Source organism: Paroedura picta, chromosome 4, assembly GCF_049243985.1.
Source record: "Paroedura picta isolate Pp20150507F chromosome 4, Ppicta_v3.0, whole genome shotgun sequence".
Lineage (NCBI taxonomy): Eukaryota > Metazoa > Chordata > Lepidosauria > Squamata > Gekkonidae > Paroedura > Paroedura picta.
Window position 1 is genome coordinate 88,339,513 of NC_135372.1, and position 19,781 is coordinate 88,359,293.

General features: G+C 41.8%; 1 protein-coding gene and 1 long non-coding RNA gene across 5 annotated transcripts in view; one reads left to right on the forward strand and one right to left on the reverse strand.

Moving 5' to 3' along the window:
- TESK2 (testis associated actin remodelling kinase 2) overlaps positions 1–19,781 on the forward strand; it is a 64,841-nt gene that overhangs the window by 14,126 nt on the left and 30,934 nt on the right. For 3 of the 4 annotated variants that reach the window (XM_077333960.1, XM_077333957.1, XM_077333959.1), the window contains exons 3-4: positions 13,685–13,806; positions 15,298–15,346. In XM_077333960.1, coding sequence (XP_077190075.1) covers positions 13,685–13,806; positions 15,298–15,346 — 171 coding nt within the window. Of the gene's footprint in view, positions 1–8,838; positions 8,986–13,684; positions 13,807–15,297; positions 15,347–19,781 lie in introns of those variants that run through there. The other variant, XM_077333961.1, reaches the window with a different exon arrangement.
- LOC143835777 (uncharacterized) lies at positions 197–8,659 on the reverse strand. Its single transcript, XR_013230342.1, has 3 exons — positions 8,607–8,659; positions 5,185–5,252; positions 197–577 (listed from the first exon to the last, which is right to left on the reverse strand). It is a non-coding gene; the product is annotated as an uncharacterized LOC143835777 (long non-coding RNA).

Sequence of the window (19,781 nt, forward strand, 5' to 3'; positions counted from 1 at the left end):
GAGGAGATAATATAATGTATGTCCTCATTCGCCACATAAAAGTTTGCCTGTGCTTTGCATAGGTCTGGAGTTTAAATACCATAAACGTTCATAACATTTACCTATAATAGCTCCCTAGGAAATTTAAGGCATAATGAGATTGAACACTTGATTTGACAGGCCAATTTGTATTCAAACTGTGTTCATCTGATTTTATTTCATATCAGTTAAATAGTTCATACATTTTAATATGCATGTGTTAGTAAACTTATGGGTTGGTCCTAGAGCACATCAAGTTCACAGGAACAATTTTTCTTTTCATTTGCACTAAAACAGTGTTTCTGACGATTGAGAGGTATTATACAGTGTTACACTGTACATCAAAGGAGAAATCAGTCAAAATTGACCTCCACTTCACTCTTGGATGAGTGTAGCAAACTTCATTCATGGAACAGAAGTTAACACAAATCAGAGAAGTGGTGACTTTAAATGATTTCCTTTTCTTGATGCAGCCCCTTGTGACCTCATGTTGCTTGGCATATTGTTCTGGAGAGTCCCTGACTTTCATCACAGACATTTTGGCAAACGCTGGGTGGACCTAGGGAAAGGTGGTAAACATTCTACTATGATAGCAGATACTTAGAAACAACACTGTGTCTTTAGTAATCATGTTTATAGAAGAATATAGATTTATTAAAATACGTTTTGAAATGTTTAGCCTGCTCTTAATAAGTTTAACTGAAGGGACTTGCATCTAGGGTGAAAGCCCTGTATCTCATTCTTTTTCTTTTTCCTTCCCTTCCCTGTGAAACTGAGTGGTTCCTGGGGGGACAGATTTTGCTGTGGAAAATAGGAAGGAGGCTTAAATATCAGCTTTCTTGGTAACAGTTCCCATAATAATAATATTTCTTACCCATCGCTGTCAGCAAAGCTGTCTTGCAGCGGGTTACATAATAATAAACCCCCACATAAAATACAATAATATTAATTCCCCCATTAAAATTATATATCTCGGCAGCAAAAACCTACTCTTCTCCCCCCCCCCCCCCCCAGTTCAGTTAGCTCCCTCTCTGTGCATCACGGGAGTAATCTAGCGGTCTATTATCAGGTGATGGTCTAACCCGGTGATGAGCTAACCAGAGGGGCCCATCTGATCTCCTGTGCCCTCGCTTCGACCATAGACCTGGCAGAAGAGCTCTGTTTTGCAGGCCCTGTGGAACATGGAGAGCTCCTGCAGGGCCCTCAGCTGGGAGCTCATTCCACCTGGACTGAAAAGGCCCTGGCCCTGGCCCTGGCCGAGGCCAGCCGAACCTCCTGGGGCTGGGTACCACTAACAAGTTAGTACCCATAGAACGTAAAGCTCTGCAGGGGGGCATAAGGTAACAGACTGTTATGTGGGTCCCAGACTGTGAAGGGCCTTAAGGGTTAGAACCAAACCTTTAACATGATCTGGACAGCAACTGACAAACAATGCAGCTGCATCAGTACAGGCTGGATGTGGGCCCTCTAAAATGTTCCTGTGAGGATCCTAGGAGTTGCATTTTGCACCAGCTGCAATTTCCAGGTCAGAGACAAGGACAAGTCAGCATAGATTGAGTTTCAAAAGTCAGTTCTGGAGCAGTCATGTAGAGATGCTTTTGTGGGGGAGGGGAGAAGCGGGGATCCACATTTGCATCTCCTATTATTTTGTCTGTAAAACTTTTTATTGAAGACAGTATTATCTTTAAACCACTCCTTCAGAGCGGTAGTAATAAAAGAGTAAGGGCTAAAGGGGAGGAGAAAGGGTGGGCTCTGTCCAGGATAAAAATTTGGAGGGCCCAACCAGGGAAGTGGCTTCTGAATGGGCCCTCCGAGTGTCAATCCAGGGCCAAGCAGCCAATTGGGAGCCGCGTGAAGCGCGGCTCTCCATTGGCTGGTTGGCCTCACCTGGTCCGGCTGGGGAGTCGCTGCCCCAAGGAAGAAACCTTCCCCGCTGGTAAGTCCTCTGGCCGGCTTCCTCTCACCCTCGGAAAAGGAGCAGGGCCACCACGTCAAAGACCCGGCATCCCTGCTCCTTTCCCAGCGGTCACGTGGCTGCCTTGGCCAGAGGGGGCGTGCTAAAGGAGTGTGCCCACCACACCAATGACGTGTCGACCCTGCTACTTTCCCGCCCAAGACCCGCGGCCTGTGCCCGCAGAGGCCGCCCCGAGCCTCCAGCTGCGCCACCGCCAGGCCCAGGAACAGCCCCGCCGTGTCACAGATGTGGTGGGTTGGTCCCTGGGCCTGGCTCAAGGCCCGAGGTCGCGGGCGGATGGGCGGGGGACTTCTCCTGGGCCCACAAACAGCCTCACCGCGTTGCTGACACGGCGCAGCTCTCCCTGGGCTCGGCTGAAGGTGCGAGGTCGCGGCCGGGTGGGCGGGGGCCTTCTCCCAGGCCCAGGAACATCCTTGCCGTGTCGCGGACGTGGCGAGGCTGCTCCTGAGCCCGGCAGAAGACCCGAGGTCCCGGCTAGCCGTGAGGGTGGGCCGGGGCCTTCTGCCAGGCCCAGGATTGTGCCTGCACCCACCAGAAACCCTGAGGTAGCCGGGGAGCTGACTGGGGGGGGGGCTGCCGGGCCCACCCCTCTCTGCCCCACGGTGATCCCCCATGGCCCCCCCATTGCCCTCACACTCTGCCACCACTTCCCACCCCCCAGACACTCAGCCACCCACCACTCTCTTCCCCTGCGGCCCCCCCCCCTCACCCCTCTCTCTCTCTCTCTCTCTCTCTCGCTTCCTCTGTTTCTTTTTCCTTTGCTTTATTTCTCCCTTTCCTCCTTTATTCCTTCCTGCTCTCCATCCATCCATCCACCCACACCTTAATCTTCTTTCTCGCTCCTATGCACCCATTTCTCTTCTGCCTTTCTCCCATTCTTGCTCCCATCGTTTACTCTCCTTTCTTTCTCTCTCTCCCTCCCTCTCTCTCTCCCTTTCCTTATGGCTGCCTACCTGCCTTCCCTCCCTCGCTCCCTCCCGGACCATCCCCAACCACCCACTGCCCTCTAGCGCCCACTGTATTTTGCTTACAGCGGGCTTAAATTCTAGTTTATTTATAAAATGAGGCAGAAATTAGTCATCAGTAGGCAGGAACAACAATGCTTATCTAACTTCCTTTATGTGTCAGATGCAGATAGAATTAGTATCTAAACTGAGACTATGCAGAACACATACCACTGTTTCATGGATCATTCCCCAGCAATCTGTTTTGTAATATTCAATGTTTTGTTTTGAATTTTTGCTTCACTTTGATCTTGCCTTTCTCTCCAGCGTATAATGTGTGGCTTCCATGTAGTCCAAAAGGGAAGAATGCTAGTCCTTAACCATATTTCAGCTATGTATAGAATTTGTGATCTTGTATGAATAAGGTTCTTAATTGTTCTTACAGTCCTGTCCCTTGGGCTGAGCAGCCAGATCTGTATTGTAAATGCTGTACTCCAGAGTTTAATTCCTAAGTGTAATGGGGCCCAGTTCAAATTTTGATGAATGTGATCTACACCGGTGGTCCCCAACTACCGGGCTGTGGCTTGGTGCCGGGCCGCGGCTCCCTCCCCCCCACCCCCGCAGTAAGAAACTTCCCAGGCCGCAAGCAAATCTGCCGCAAAAGCTTGCGGCCCAGCAAGCTTCTTTTTGTGGGGGGGCGGGGAGGGAAGTAGGGCCGTGCATGCGCATTTGCTCCATGCGTAGCCGCAAACACACATGCGCACAAGTGCCGCGCATGCGCGGCTGCCCTCCCTGCCTCCGCCAGTCCGCAGCCTTGAAAAGGTTGCGGACCACTGATCTACACAGTAGTTAAAAAAGATAATGTCGGGTCTTCCAGTGTAGCCTGTTCTGAAAGGGTAAATTGCAGGTGGTTCACTTTCAGCCACATCTGTTGCTGTCCCTGCTCTAAGTATTTTGATGTGAAGGATACTTGTAGCTTTCCCGATCTGCATGAAATATTGTTAGTTCTTCTGTGGGGGTGGAGGGAAAGGGAAGATTAACACAGGAATTAAGAATCTAAAGGTAAGAATGTATCGGGAATAAATGAAAAGAAAGGATGGAGCAGTTGCTGATTCGGGAGGACGTGGCATAAGAAGATATGATCAATCCTGTAACCATAAATCTTGTAAAACAGGGAAATTAATCCATTGAGTGGATACCATCTTATGCAGGCATGCTTGTATTCCTACATAAATAAAATTATGCATTATGCAGAAATGTTTGTCTTGATTGTGTTTACTAATGTACATCTAAATAAAATATAGTATTTCACCATAAGTCTTTCAAGGGTGACAAAATTACATGATAGGAAAGTAAAACATTTAAATTTTAAGGATTTGTGTATTGTTTATATATGGAAGGATAGAATCATAGAGTTGGAAAGGATCTCCAGGGTCATCTAGGCCAACCCCCTGCAGAATGCATGGCATTCACAACTACCTGCGCCACTCACAGTGGCCCCAATCCCATGCCCATATGATGCCCCCCCCCAAAAAAAAAACCCAGAATCCATGGCCAGTCTGGTCTGGAGAAAATTCACCTCTCGACCCAAAAGTGGTGATCGGCATTTCTGTGGGTATTGGGAAAATGGCCACAAGAGATTTTTCTTACCTAAATGCAGAACTTTACATGTATCACTATTGAAATTCATTTTAGACCAGTTTTCCAGCATGTCAAGATCATCCTGTATCCTGATTCTGCTGTGTTTGTTACCCCTTCCAGTTTATTTACATCTGCAAATTTAATAAGCACCCCCTCTATTCCTTCATCCAAATCATTTATGAATATGTTGAACAACAGAGCCCACGAGAGATCCTTGAGGCACACGAGTCATCCCTCCTCTCCAAGAGGATGACGAACCATTAACAAGCATCCTTTGGGTGCAATCTGTCAACCTGTTATTGATCCACTTAACAGTAATAGGATCCATACCACATTTTACCAACTTGTCAACAAAAATATCATGTGGAACTTTATCAAAATTTTTATTGAAATTGAAATAAACTATATCCAGATCATCCCCCTGATCCAGCAAGGTAGTAACTGTCTCAAACAAAGAGATAATAAGGTTTGATATAACTTGTTCTTAAGAAAGCCGTGCTTGATTTGTAATCATAGCCATCTGCTCTATCTGCTCAAGGACTGATTTTGATTATTTGTTCTAAAATTTACCAGCCACAGATGTCAAGCTAACAGATTGGTAGTTACCCGGGTCCTCCTTTTCCATCTTCTTGATCGGAACAATATTTGCCAGCCTCCAAGATTCTGGATTTCGCCTGTTCTCCAGGAATTGTCAAAAATAATGGGCAGAGGTTCAGAAATTCCACCCACAATTTTTTTTAGCTCCCACAATTTTTTTTAGCTCCCTTGGATACAATTCATCTGGCCCAGAGGACTTAAGTTTCATTTAAAGAAACTAGTTATGGACTAGCTGTACAGTGATCCTAGGCTGCAACCCCCATCCCTCATCAGGTGATATGATTTTCAGGAGACTTTTGCCTGTGTGTGTCTTTCTATTAATCTGACAAAGACAGACACCATAGACCAAGGGGAATCCATCAGGACGGAATCAGTGCACGCGTCAAAAGTCAATAACATGTACCAAAGTAGGCAGTTTTTTTAAAAGCCAGATAAAAGTAAATAACCTTTTAAGTATTTAGCAAGTCCACAGATAAATATTCTTCAGTCTGGGTACAATAGCTTCTTTGATAGTTGTTTGATTACCCCCAATTTCTACCTGAATAGGACACTTCAAACGGCACCAATCTTTAACCATTATTAGCTATATAAATTAATGGCAGAAAGTGAAGAGGAACTAAAGAGCCTGTTGATGCGGGTGAAGGAGGAGAGTGCCAAAGTTGGCTTGAAACTCAACATCAAGAAAACAAAGATCATGGCATCCGGCCCTCTCAATTCCTGGCAAATAGAAGGGGAAGAAATGGAGATAGTGACAGATTTTATTTTCCTGGGCTCCAAGATCACTGCAGATGGGGACTGCAGCAAAGAAATTAAAAGACGCTTGCTCCTGGGGAGGAAAGCTATGGCAAATCTAGACAGCATCCTAAAAAGCAGAGACATCACCCTGCCAACAAAAGTGCGTTTAGTCAAGGCTATGGTCTTCCCAGTTGCAATGTATGGCTGCGAAAGTTGGACCATAAGGAAGGCCGAGCGTCAAAGAATTGAGGCTTTTGAACTCTGGTGCTGGAGAAGACTCTTGCGAGTCCCTTGGACTGCAAGGCGAACAAACCGGTCAGTCCTAGAGGAGATCAGCCCTGACTGCTCTTTAGAAGGCCAGATCCTGAAGATGAAACTCAAATACTTTGGCCACCTCATGAGAAGGAAGGACTCCCTGGAGAAGAGCCTAATGCTGGGAGCGATTGAGGGCAAAAGAAGAAGGGGACGACAGAGAATGAGGTGGCTGGATGGAGTCACTGAAGTAGTAGGTGCAAACTTAAATGGACTCCGGGGAATGGTAGAGGACAGGAAGGCCTGGAGGATCATTGTCCATGGGGTCGCGATGGGTCGGACACGACTTCGCACATAACAACAACAAGCTATATAAATAAAAGGGAAACAGCCTCCAGGGTAGAGCCTGTCCGGACCTGTCTGGTCCTGGAATGCGGGACAATCCCTAGAGGCCCGGCCCCCACCAGGCAGCCATGTGTGGCTCGCCCACCCTCGCAGCCACACATATGCTGCCCGCAGAGAGCGAATGAACTGCGCCCACCTGCCTAGCCCTCTACGCGGCAGCTGTTATGGTGAGGTGGCGGCACTGGATGCGGCCCTGTGACAGCAGCAGCAGTGCCGACAGAGACCAGGGCCAGCCTGCCACCTCCTTTGAGGTTCAAAGGACTGTGCTGCCGAGGTGGTGGCACTGGAGGTGGCGGCCTTGCAGTGGTGGTGGAGACGTGTAGGGCCAGGTTGCCACCTCTGGTGGGGCTCACTGCTGGGAATGGCAGCAGAGAGGCAGAGAGCCCTGTCAAGCCCCCGTTCTCCAAAAGAGAGATCAGCTCAACACGGAGAGGAGCAGGTGGAGCAGCTGATTTTGTGCTTCTTGTGTTAAGTATATGTGAATTTGCCCATGAGACATCCAAGATACAAAGAGTTCCTTCTTTTTTATGACATAATTTATTATTATTGTAGTGTAGGGTACTTTCCTCCTGAGCACTTCCCACTATTTTGGCCAATATGTGTAAAGGAAATGGTAGCTTTCAGTTTTCCATAAGCACAATGTTTAGTTACTTAGATTTATTTGTAAAGCAAATTATTTTCCATTTTGTCTGCTGTATTTGCTTCTGTATGATATAGTTTCTGTGTTTGTCTCTGTTTACTGACTTCTATAAGGGTAAACACATAACCTGTTTGATCATGTAAAAAAATCAAATTAGTACTTAATTGTGGCTTCACATGATAATTATGTGTGGTAACCAGGATAGATTTTTTGAAAGAGGCATTGATTTTAACATTCACCCCAAGGGAGTGGCTCTACATGTTTGCATTATCAGTTACAATGACATACAGGCTGACAAAATCTACTGGAAACCTCTGTGTTTGAAAATGAAACGAAGTAGACTTCAAGTAGAAATTATTTTCTGGTGAAAATGCAGATAATATTAGTTGTTCTCTTATGTGTGATGTATTCCATTTTGGATCCTTCCCACAAATTAGGTAGTGACAAAAATATAGCAGGACATATAAATCTAATTCTCATTTTGTTAAATTATACATTAGACAGAAGCAAATGCAGCAGACAAAATGGAAAATAACTTGCTTCACAAATGTAAGTGAAAAGAGCCTTAAAATGTTTCTCCCCAGCAGCTTAACAATAAACTATCTCTGAATCCCAGAGCCAGGACACAACATCAAGGGACAGTCTCTGCCTTTATCCCCTGTTCAACAAAAATTGAGTGCAATAGCACCATTAAGACCAATGAAGATTTATTCAGCATGAGCTTTCATGTGCAGGCATACTTCCTCAGACAAAAAGTAGATTTTAACCTTGATTAAAAAATTGGTCTATATGGAGCAACAAAAAGTTTCATAGAACGTATAGAATGCAAAAATAGTATTGTACTATATATTTTTATTTATTTTTTAATTTCATCGTAAGTGCAATTTGCCAGGTACCCCCAGATGTCCCTCCAAAAATCTGGTTATCTGGGCCAATCATCTGGGCCAAGAGCTTTATCTCATTTCAGTTTTTTAATAGCAGAATATATTACTTGTATTGCTATTTTCTGATTTAAAAGTTTTGTGTTCAAACAAAAATTCTTTTGAGGGTGTCTCCTTTATATAAGTTTGAAAGCCTTCATAATCTGTAGGGTCTGTTTTATACAAATGTCTGAGGTTTATCTGTTCTATATTTCTTTTTTGTATATACAATCTATTGATCTTTTCTAATTCCAGCTATTATTTGTTCTTCTTTTTTTAAAGCAATAAGTCAAATTTTTATTAGGTTTGTTTGCATTTTCAAAAGATTTTTGTTTTGAAAACTTCATTTTTAATAAAAACTTCAATTTCTACAGTCTATGACCTCTTAATTGGGCTTGAAAAAAGAACTTTCATGAAACTTCTTTGGTGGCATCAAAGCCCCTACCTGAGCTTGTTCAAAGCTGGGCAAAATTTCTCACCTGTTCAGGAAATGCTTTTCAGACAGGATTGTGCCTCTGTATATTCCTATAGCTGTTGCTTTGTTTGCTGTCAGTGATGCTGATATACAGACAAACCTGGCCTGGTGCATAGTATTGTGACATCATCCCATTCACTTCTGATCCTCAGTAGGTGATTCCAGCATATGTGCTTATTCTAGCAAGAAAGAAAAGGTTCAGAAGTAGCAGACAGCACCAAGCAAGTACAGATCAGCAATGGTGAAGAGAACTTATCAGCATGTAGGCCCTGTGGTCTCACAATCAATCTGCAAAACAAGGAGAGTGTTTGCAGGATGAGAACTAGAAGCTCTGCTATCAGCTTTATTGGGGAAGCTGAAACCTTGGGCTCGGGTGAATGGAAGTATGTACAGCGCTCAAGTGGACACCGACCTTGCCTGACCCCTTCCTGAACACCTGCCAGACCTCTTGGATGTTCTGACTCTAGGTTAAGGTGACCAGATTGTCTCACTTTTGGAGGGACATCTGGGGGCACCTGGCAAATTGTACTTATGTTGAAATTAAAAAAAAATATTACAATACTATTTTGGTGTTCTATGCGTTCTATGAAACTTTTTGTTGCTCCATATAGACCAAATTATTAATCAAGACCCCCCCCCCCCGGTCAATGGTGTCCTGCTTTACCGATGTTAAAATCTGGTCACCTTACTCTAGGTCAGACCTTCAACCATGCTCTTTGGCTCTCCCTTGCCTGTTGACTGCACCCCTGGCTTTCTGACCTTGCTTTGTTGACTATTCTATTATCTTTCTCCTGCTTTTCAAGCATGCTGAACAACTGCTGAAACCTCTGGCTGAGCTTGCCAGCCAGTACACCAGTCTACAACAAGTCTGGAAGCTAGGGGTTCTCTCCAAGGAGGCAGAGAGTTAGAGTTCAAGGTCCACAAACAAGGCAGGTCTCAGGAAGGATCTGGCAAACCAGAAGCAGGCAATGTGCTGAGCCAAGAAGAAGATGGCAAACCTCCATGCATCCTTTCTTACATGGGCAGCAGCTGAGCCCGCCCCATCCTGGCCTTGCTTTGTCTCTTGCAAAGCTGGGCAGTCATGGCCAGGAGACTCTGGGAGCTCACTGGGCTCTGTTAAAGCCAAACCATTCCCTTGTTTGTTCCAGAGGCCCCCACTGATGCAATTAATGGCTGCGGAGGTGAGTGCTGCAGCCATGTTTATTTTGGGTCTGGTAAACAGCTTGAGAATATCCACAGAAATTTGTTTCTCAATATGGCAACAGCAGTGAAACTATTATATGTGAGAATATCTATAGTAGAGGACAGGTTGCTGAAGATGTTGGAACTTGCTAAACATGTCTTTGATTAGAGGAAAGACAATAACTTCATTTATTACTAATTGGAACCCCCTTATTGATTTCTTGCATGAAAGGGAACAATTATTTGTTGATTGCTCATATTGGTGATTAAAGAAAATGGGGGGAGAAGATTTTTTATTATAATGTTGAAATAATTTTAGAATACCTAATTGTGTTATAAAATTATAAATTTAAATTATTTGTTAATTGCTTATGACCAGGAAACTCAAAACATTTTATTATTATTTTACCTAATGTTTTCTTAGTTTTTCACCCTGCCTTCTTTATATTTGCTTTTTTCTTTTCTTTATGAAGGGAATGCCATAAAGGAATCTGAGGGGGGGAAACACAAGAGAGTCATCTCTAGGAAGTGTTTGGAAGCTATTTAAAATCCAAACTAATTGAAGCCAAAATAGAATGCATTCCAAAGGCTAGGAAAGGAACTACCAAATGTGTGGCTAATAACACAGGTCAAGGAAGGTATAAACAGTAAAGTGGCTTCTTTTTAAAAGCAGGAAGTCTGTCCTAATGTCTGTCCTAATGAATTGACGTGGCACTGCGCAGCTGCTGCTGGCAGCGCCCCCCAGCAGCCTTTGCTGTAAAGCTGTTCAAACCATTGATAGATTAAAATGAAATCAATGTAGTGGCTGCTAGCTTCTGTAAAGTCGGAATGGACAACAAGCTGATGGAACTTTCTCCGGCCCTGAGCCTTCGAGGAGGGCAGTATATAAATGTGAAAATAAATAAACAAAGCCTCAAACACTTTACAAAATACTTCATGGATGCAGGACTGAAGGAGTTTTCTGAATATGCCTGCGAAGCTTTGGGGCTCATAAAGAGAGGCAGTAAGATTTTCAAGAGCAGATCTCATGCGGAAATCCATTTAAGGATATCATCTTGTATGTCAAGGAAGAAAGGAATAAAAACACATCAAAATAGATTGTGATCGGCATTATCTGGTCGAGTGTGATGAACATTGTGGAATGGAATAAAAGGAGGAGCTAGTAACAGAACAAGCCATCAAGTAATGCAACCCTTTCCTCACTGCCTTTACAACACAGGGTCAGTCTGAACTGATGCTGTTATTTAAGATTCAGGACTGTTAATGGCAGGTCTACTCATGTATGGACTGGTAACTTTCATTTCAATGTATCTGAAAAAGTGTGTGCACATGAAAGCTTAAACCCTGAATAAAACTTTGTTAGTCTTAAAGGTGCCACTGGACTTGAACTTTGTTCTGCTGCTTCAGACCAACAATTACACAACTGAATCTACAGTTATGATTATGATTGCTGTTAACTGTTAAATTATGAAATGATAAAATACATTATGAAATGGAAAAGTAGATTCAAAGGTCATCTGTAACTCTACCCCTTTGTGGAGACAAGATTTACGCTTCTAACAATATCTAGTTTCAGTCAGATAAATGTAAATGCACTGTATATGTGAAGAACAGTCAGCCAGACACAGTCAGCCAGAACAACACAACTGTCAAGAAGTTTAAAAAATCTATTAAGTACAACACTCACCTCTTGCTTGAATTTCTGTGTCTTGCAGATATCAACCATTGAGAGAACTGTCCAATTATTTCTACTGTTTGCTTCCCATCATTTAACATATTTAAAAGAAAAACACCCAAAAATGTATACTCATAAACTTTATAGAAAACCCAAGAATAAAATGAATTCAAATTGTGGAAGGCCTTAAGTTAAATTACAATAAAAACATACAGGAGGTAGAATGTAACCGAAAGGATTGTTATTATAAGCTACCCATACATGGTTAAAAAAAGCCAAAACCCTAAATCCCATGTTCTCTAATAACCATCTAAAGCACAATGAATTTGCCTTGAAAGCCCTTATGCTTGATATCAGGAGGTAGGATGCAAGAATCAGAAGGACATGAGATGTGACATTTTATCACCTTCTTCCATTTCACATTTAGATGTTTCCTTGGCATTCTTGAGCCTTTCTAAAATCAAGCGTGGTTTAACTATTATATTTAAAACTTTTGCAGAAATCTATCTATATTGAATAATACTTGTAAACTGGTTCTCGTGGGTTTTCTGGGCTATGTCACTGGGGTTTGGTAGTTTTACTTCCTAATGTTTTGCCTATAACTGCAGACAGCATCCTCACAGGTAGTCATGGCAAGATGGGAATCTCTCTGTGTCAAAGTGGGGAGTGTGTGAATAGTTACTAGGCATTTTATTTACTTCTCAGGGTGTGTGTGTGTGTGTGTGTAACGCATCACATTCCTGTCTTATCTGGGAGTCTCCCAAGGGATGGACTTGGAATTAGGGAGCACTTTTCATGTTTTGAGTGGAGTTCATTAGCATGTCCATTAGTCAAAACTTGCTTGTCTTATCTGATGAACAACTGAGAGGTATATTTACAATCCCATTTTTTTAATTCTGTTTTTTTTTAGGGTAATAGCTATGTTTAATTGATTTTATGGCTCTTTTCTTTTTTTCTTTTTGTAGAAATTGAATCCATGTTTGTGAATTTTAGTGGCTTCCTGATAAATGCTGACACTGTATCAGTGCTTGAAATTGTATCAGTGTTTGATGGGAAGTCACTGAAATTCACAACTAACAATACAGTTTTACAACAGCTTAAACAGCTAGAACCATTTCTAAACCAAAAAAGTTTGAAGTGATATACAAGTGGATAGCTGTGTTGGTCTGAACTAGCATAACAATAATTGAATCCAATATCACCTTAAAGACCAACAAAGATTTATTCAAGACATGAGCTTTTGTGTGCATGCACACTTCGGAAGTATGCATGCACACGAAAGCTCACACCTTGAATAAAACTTTGTTGGTCTTAAAGGTGCCATTGGTCTCAAATTTTGTTATGCAGAAACTTAATATAACAGGAATAATGGAATCACCGATCAAACAGCACAGCTATATATATAAAACAAGGTAGTATCACTGAAAAGGCCCTTACCTTGGTTGTCAACTTGCCACCCAATTCTTCTAAGAAGGCTGGGATGCAGAAATTAATGGGCAAGTAGGTTGGTATAGGAGAAAGTGATCCTACAAGTACCATGAGGCTAAATTATTTATTACTTTGAGTTGTGCCTGAATATGGTGGCCAGTGAAGCTCTTTCAGAACTGAAGTGTTCTCTATAATGATCCAGTTAGTAATCTGACAGCTCTGTTTTATACTAATTGAAGTTTCTGGGCAACCTTTCTAGACAGACCTATGTTGAGCATATTATCATCTATCTAACTAACACATATGGCCTCCATTTACGAATACCTAAATCCACTGATCAAGACTACAGTGATGCTATACATATTTTTCCTGTAAACTTGGGATACCGCAGAACAATTTGAAAGGTAAACAAACATTGGGAGTTTAAATTTCCCCCAAATTACAAAATGCACTTCCCAGTTCTGCTGGCGGTGACTGCCAGTGGGAGCTTCTCCAGGCCTGACTGCCATGAAGGCGAATGCCAAGAGCTGCTTTTTGCTCAATTAGATAAATTAATATATGCTTAAGAGATGAGCATGAAATCTAGGAATCCCTTGTTACATGAACAAATACATCACAATGACACCATAAAAATGCTTTTTAAATTTAAGAAAGGTGATCAGGCACTATAGTTATCATGTCACATACTAAAGAATATAATAAACTTCAGTACTTGTTAAGCCCATTGCTGTTTTCCTTGTATACCACTGTGCTAGCAGCTTATTAACTTGCCTTTTTCCTTGTGATTCATTTTTTAGGTTCGGCACAGAGTGTCTGATCAGGTAATGGCTTTAAAGATGAACACACTAAGCAGCAACAGAGCCAACATGCTGAAAGAAGTCCAGCTCATGAACAGGCTTTCACATCCAAACATATTAAAGTAAGAGCATGTGCTTACAGATGTACTTGGACTACAAATGAAATTGATTTCTGGTCTTACTAATCATTTTTTGTCCTTTCTGGCTGTGGGAAGACACTTAAAATATTCAATTAGTATCTCTTGAAAGTTCAGAAATCAAAGAACCTTTGTTCTTTTTAATTCACAATCCCCTTCTGTTTGCCCACACTATTCCTTGGCCTGTTTCTTTCTACCCTTCTGCAAAAGTTTGAGTCTGCAATTAGTCCAATATGCAGATTTAACAGTTATGTCCATATATTCTGTAAATGTATAAACCATTTTTACAGAGTGTGAGACAAAGGAGGATTGATGTACATGTAATTATTATCATTGTCAGTAAGGGCAACAATGTTTAAAGATGTGTCAAAATTTGTGCATTAATGTTGCATGCCACTGAAAATCAGGCTGATAATGATTGGTCTTCTAAAAATCATTAATAAAAATTGAGCATTCATTGAGAGTGGAGGCAGGAGAGTTCCATTTTGCTATTCAGAAACTTAATCTAGATCCAATCCCATGTCTATAGGGAATTCAAAACTTAAGGGAATGGATTCTTTTTGGATGTTAGTAACGTTGCCTGCAAAATGTGTGTGTGGGAGGGGTCTCTGCCTCACACACGGGTTTGGTAATTCAGGTGGCCTATGCATTAATGTTTTAAAACCAGGACATTTTATTTTTATGCCAGTGCTGGCTGTGACAGTCATATGGTTATCAGACCGTATTACCTAGACTCCTAGAGGACATATTGGCCAGAAAACTGTTCACATCATGATATCTGACAGATGCCTTTATGACCATTTCATCAGGAAAACAAAGTACAGACGTGTTCCTTTATTTTACCATATTCAAGAAAATGTGATCAACAGGTCTTGTTAATACCTCAAGATTTTGCACATAATTACAAATGGACAGAGTAAGACTTGCTGTATTGTCACATTAATTAGTATAATTAATTTATTTCTGCTATTTTTTGTGAAGCAGTATTATTTATTTAATTTGCATACTCTTGGACTTACTGTCTTGGGGTGGTGAACATTATAATCAAGTTACAATTCATTACATATAAAATTCGTTAGTTAGTTTTAAAGTTTTAAAATTACACTTAAAATAGCTGTCAGCACCATTGATATCTAGTTTTTGGCATCGTTGCTAAACATCAAGGAAGTATGAGGAGTCGGAAAGAGAGAGGGGGAAGACAGGAAGCCCGGTACTTGGTCTAGTGTTGTTCCTAATTGGCCTCAGTGGTAGGCCCAGTGGAAGAGATCCATTTTGCAGGCACTGCAGAACTTGGCTAGTTCTGTCAGGGTCCTAATCACTCTAGGGAGCTTGTTCCATCAGGCAGGAGCCAGGCCTGAAAAAGCCCAGGCTCTAGTCGAGGCCAAGAAACTTCTTTAGGGCCAGGGATCCTAAGCTTGTTGGTGTTACTTGACCAAAGTTCCCTCAGTTTTTAAAAAAGTTTTCTTCTTTCTTTAGGTTTATGGGTGTATGTGTACATCAAGGGCAACTGCATGCACTTACTGAGGTAACTATCAAGCTTATTGTGTCATATCCTCTTTGGGCTAAAATATCAGTAACCATACTAAGAAATATTTGTTTCACTTATGAAGTCTAGTATCACTATTACGCAGATATAATTGTAATGGTTCCTGATCAGACCTCCTGAATTCCAGTTACCCATCTCTAATTGGAATCAAGTTATGGACCAACTCAGTAATGGAGTGCTCATATACTATATCCTGTGAGGATATATTCACAGCTGTTCTCCAGAGTGGTGGTTTTATGTACATGCATATTTAAATTCTGTGGGTTGGATCCAGCAATGTTCAAGTTCAAGGGTGCATACTATAGAGATCTTTCCTGACCTTGCTTAGCAACTCCCCTGAGACTTCTGATAAACAGATACTGGCGAGATCATGGGATGAAAAGCCATGTAGCTCAATGTTCTGCAGTGAGGAGGGGAAACCATGTGAAATCATTCTTGTCTTCCACTTCTGATGGCCAAAAGTGAGATGGAAATGTGAAGGCTATGGCTTTCTGTCTATATCAGACCCACAGCTTCCAGCATCAGATTCTGGAAACTCTTAGGTAGCAGGAGGAAGTGGTGGGGAAAATCCGCATCAATAAGTGAACACTTCATTGATGAGATCTGCAAAATAATTCACATGGGGTCAAGAAAGGATAAATGAATCAATAAATTAGAGAAGATATTTAAAGAATTATTTTCCTGCCTTTCTATTACTGTGAATTATTAGGGATTATTATGTGGGTTATTATTTTGAAGCATCTACAAGGCTGTAAACATGTTTATATCATTATCATCATTTGCTCCATATTAAAAAAGAAAAGAAAAAAGAGCCAAAGGACAAAAAGTAAACAAGACATCTGGGGTTAGTAACTACCAAATTTATCCATCTGGGTAAGCAAGAGGCTGGGATCCATGGACTTAGAAGCAAGGGCCATGAGTCCTTAGGCTACCTGCAGCAGGAGAGTGAAAAACAGCCTAGGTGATTCAAGCTGGCAGCCATCTTCTTCAGTTCTCCCTCCAGCATATTGCATAAAACTATCAATATGTTCAGATATCTTGGATTTCACATCTGTGTTTTTAAAGTTATTTTTTATGACTAGTGAAGAATAAGGAATCTGGAGCTTATTGCAAAATAGTACATGTGGATTCTTGTGACTTCCTGTTCATGTACAACACAGTAATAAAGGAAGTGTTCCAAAGGTGTTACAAGAATTTGGAAATTTTTATAATGCATCTTCTGTCTGGTATGTTTGTAGCCATGCCTGAAAGCAGTGCATGGACCATTTCAGGCTTCATTTCCATGCACACTTGGACGTTCCTGTAAATATGAGCTTTTTGTTTAAAGAAAAGTTAAACATGTGACATTTCATTGGGAAAGGGAAATTAGAAGCTACCGACTTAACTTGGTATTGCTTACTTCAGAAAGTAGTCTTATTTAAAAATTGGATATGGAGGAAAAAGTTAGTGTGTTTTAAAAATTGAGTTTTTCTATGTTAGAATGTTGAAGATGCTGCTTGTCTGGACTCTAACTTTGCATGTGAAAATTCTTCCATCTACTTTTAAATTCCATGATGCTTTGCACAAATTGTAGTTTGAGGTGCCCAAGAAAGCACTAAATCTGAAGGGCTTCTCAAGTTCTCCCGTTGTCACAGCACTGTTTTCCTTAAAAAAAAAAAAACCTGCCAATCCGCTTTGCAAGGAAAGTAAGGTATTTAACGCCGGCTTTTTTATCAGACGCATTAGGAGTGGTGTGAACTTGAAACTTCTGTCACTCTTGGGAGAGTCCCTGAGGCTAAGAACTTTTGCATGATTTCAGTCGAATGATGTTTAACTATATCATAAGCTGTAAGGACAGATTCTACTGTGGCAGTGACACTAGCTACAATTTTTGCCTCTTACAAACTAGACCTTTCTGTAATATTCTGATTCAGTGAGATGAAATTGCTCATTGTACATGAGGCTTCAATCCTGCAGTTCACTATTTTGAGAGAATATGCATATATTGATGAAACAAAATTGACCTTGGGCCTTTGGAGAGAGAAAATTTGTGCATGCCGGGGATATTTAACTTAAACATTGTGCAAAAAGATGCGTTAATCATGACTCATTAATCATCTTGTGGCTTCCATTCAGACTCTTGTTTTTCAGACCATCTTTAAACAGCCCGTGGCGCCACGGGCGCCACGGACTAAATAATTCGTTAAGCCCCCTAGAGGTGGGCTTTGTCCGTGATGAGGAAGGGTCCGGGTTGGACCCTTCCTCACGACAGACAATCGGAGGGACCAATCGGCAGGCGCAAAGCGCCTGCCGATTGGTCCCTCCGATTCCCAGCCTGAGCAACTGCGAGCCGCGCGCAGCGCAGCTCGCAGTTGCTCCCGGACTGACGCGGCGAGAGGCGCGAAGCGCCTCTCGCAGCGTCAGACCGCCGCCCGAGGGAACCCCCAGCAGTCGCGCGAAGCGCGGCTGCTGGGGGTTCCCTCCCTGCTGGACTCACGCGCCTTCTCCCCTTTCAAAACCCCTTTTTATAAAGGGGCTTTGAAACTAGTCTGAAATAAATGGATACTACTGAGAAGTCACAACAAACCCTTGCCTGTGATGAGCATGAACACAGTTTGTTTTCACATGTTATCATCACCACTGCTTCCTGCTTTTGTGCAGAGTGCAATGAAAGCCCTCCTGATTAATTTAACTCCAGTTTGCCATGATGTCTGTGTCCAGGCACCTGACCAAACTATTTGTGCATGAAGAGAGGAAGGAATAGGAAGGACATCATGTGAGAACAGGTGCATTCATGCCTGTCATGGATCAGCAAAAGTTTGTTTTGACATCTGGAGATAGCCTATGTTTTAGTCTGTTGTTGTACCTTTTCTGTGAGCACTGTGACCTTTCTGCATACTGTTTGGTAATACAAAAAATGTAAGTGTGCTTGTTGTTTAAGTCCATACTGATATTTAAAGTTATTAATATGTAAGAGACTTGAACAACATCCTTGCAGAAAAGCAAATTGGTTTTGAAACTGAAAAGAATTTCAAAATCAGTTTGTAATATAGCACAGGAATCTATTGTTTCAAGCAAAATCTTATCTAGAGTAAGACCAAGAGCAAAGTAGCTGATGATTCCAGCCCTTTTAACAACAAATTTTAAAAAAGGTATAAAGGAAACCAAGACTTAATCTGAGGTGTTCCAATTAATGTTGTCCTTTACACACTTACAAAAACGACTTGGATAGCTCAAATGTTTCCCAACCCAAAGAAAATGTACAGGTGCTCGTATCTTATTAGGTATGTTAACTCCAACAGAAACCAGACCTGCTGAATCCACATTATAACCCATAACCAGGCCTTTGTTTGGTCACATGATACGAGCAGAAACTAAGCCATTTCAGTGCACAACTGTACACTGATATGATGGTCCTCCTTAAGCAGAGATACTTTGGCCCAGTGCTATGATTGTGACAATACAGAATGTAGTCAATGTTAGAACTTGAGAAACATACAGCAAGGAAATTTACATTAATAATGGCTTCAACCTGTATGTAAAAACACAAATTCATGTTCAAGATACACTGTCAAAAAGATACACACACCCAGGGCAGATCACATATAAAAGGAAGAAAAATGTCTTGTTTGTGCAGACCAAGTGCCAAGTTCAGATCGAGTTTCTCAAAAGGCCTTGGCAGTTACTAAAAATAAATGCATGAAATATGCATTAAAGTCTCAAGAGGCTTCACTACTGAATATCTGAAATCAACTTCCAAGCCAAAAACAGTTTCATGGTATGCAGTTAGTGAAACATGACTTTTCTATCACAATGCTTACAGAAGACAACAAAAACTTTATTTCTTGTAGAAGCTGCAGCCTGATTCGGTACTAATTGTGCAATGTGTACTTTGGATCCAATGAATCTCCTACCCCAGCTATGCTTCCTTCCATCCCTTCCCTCTCCCAACCTGACTACCTACCACCATTTCAGTGTATGTGCATGTGTCTGTGCGAATTCAAGCAATCACCCCTTTTCTGTGAAAGTATATCCTGCAGCACCTCCTGCTATTTAAGGGAAAGGAGAAAAAAAATCCATTGTGCCCTTCACTGTAACTTGGGGAGACTTTGCCTGCTCACCCCTTTCCCCACAAAGGCTCCCACACTATTGTTTCTGCTGCTCCTTGAGATGAAGCCAAAAAATTGTGGTGACATTGACAGAGTTTATTGTTTTTACTGCTTAGAGTCCAGACAAGCTATACATGTAGAGGGAGAAAATAGGCTGAAACGTATGGATGCTAACTCTCTATATCCATTCATTTGTTATAGCCTTCATTTTTAGTGATACCCCTTGCTGTGGAACCAAGTCATCTCAAAATTCTTCCCCTCTTCCAAAAAATCTTGTGGGTACATGATACTTCATTTTCCTACATAAAAGGAAATATTGAACAGGA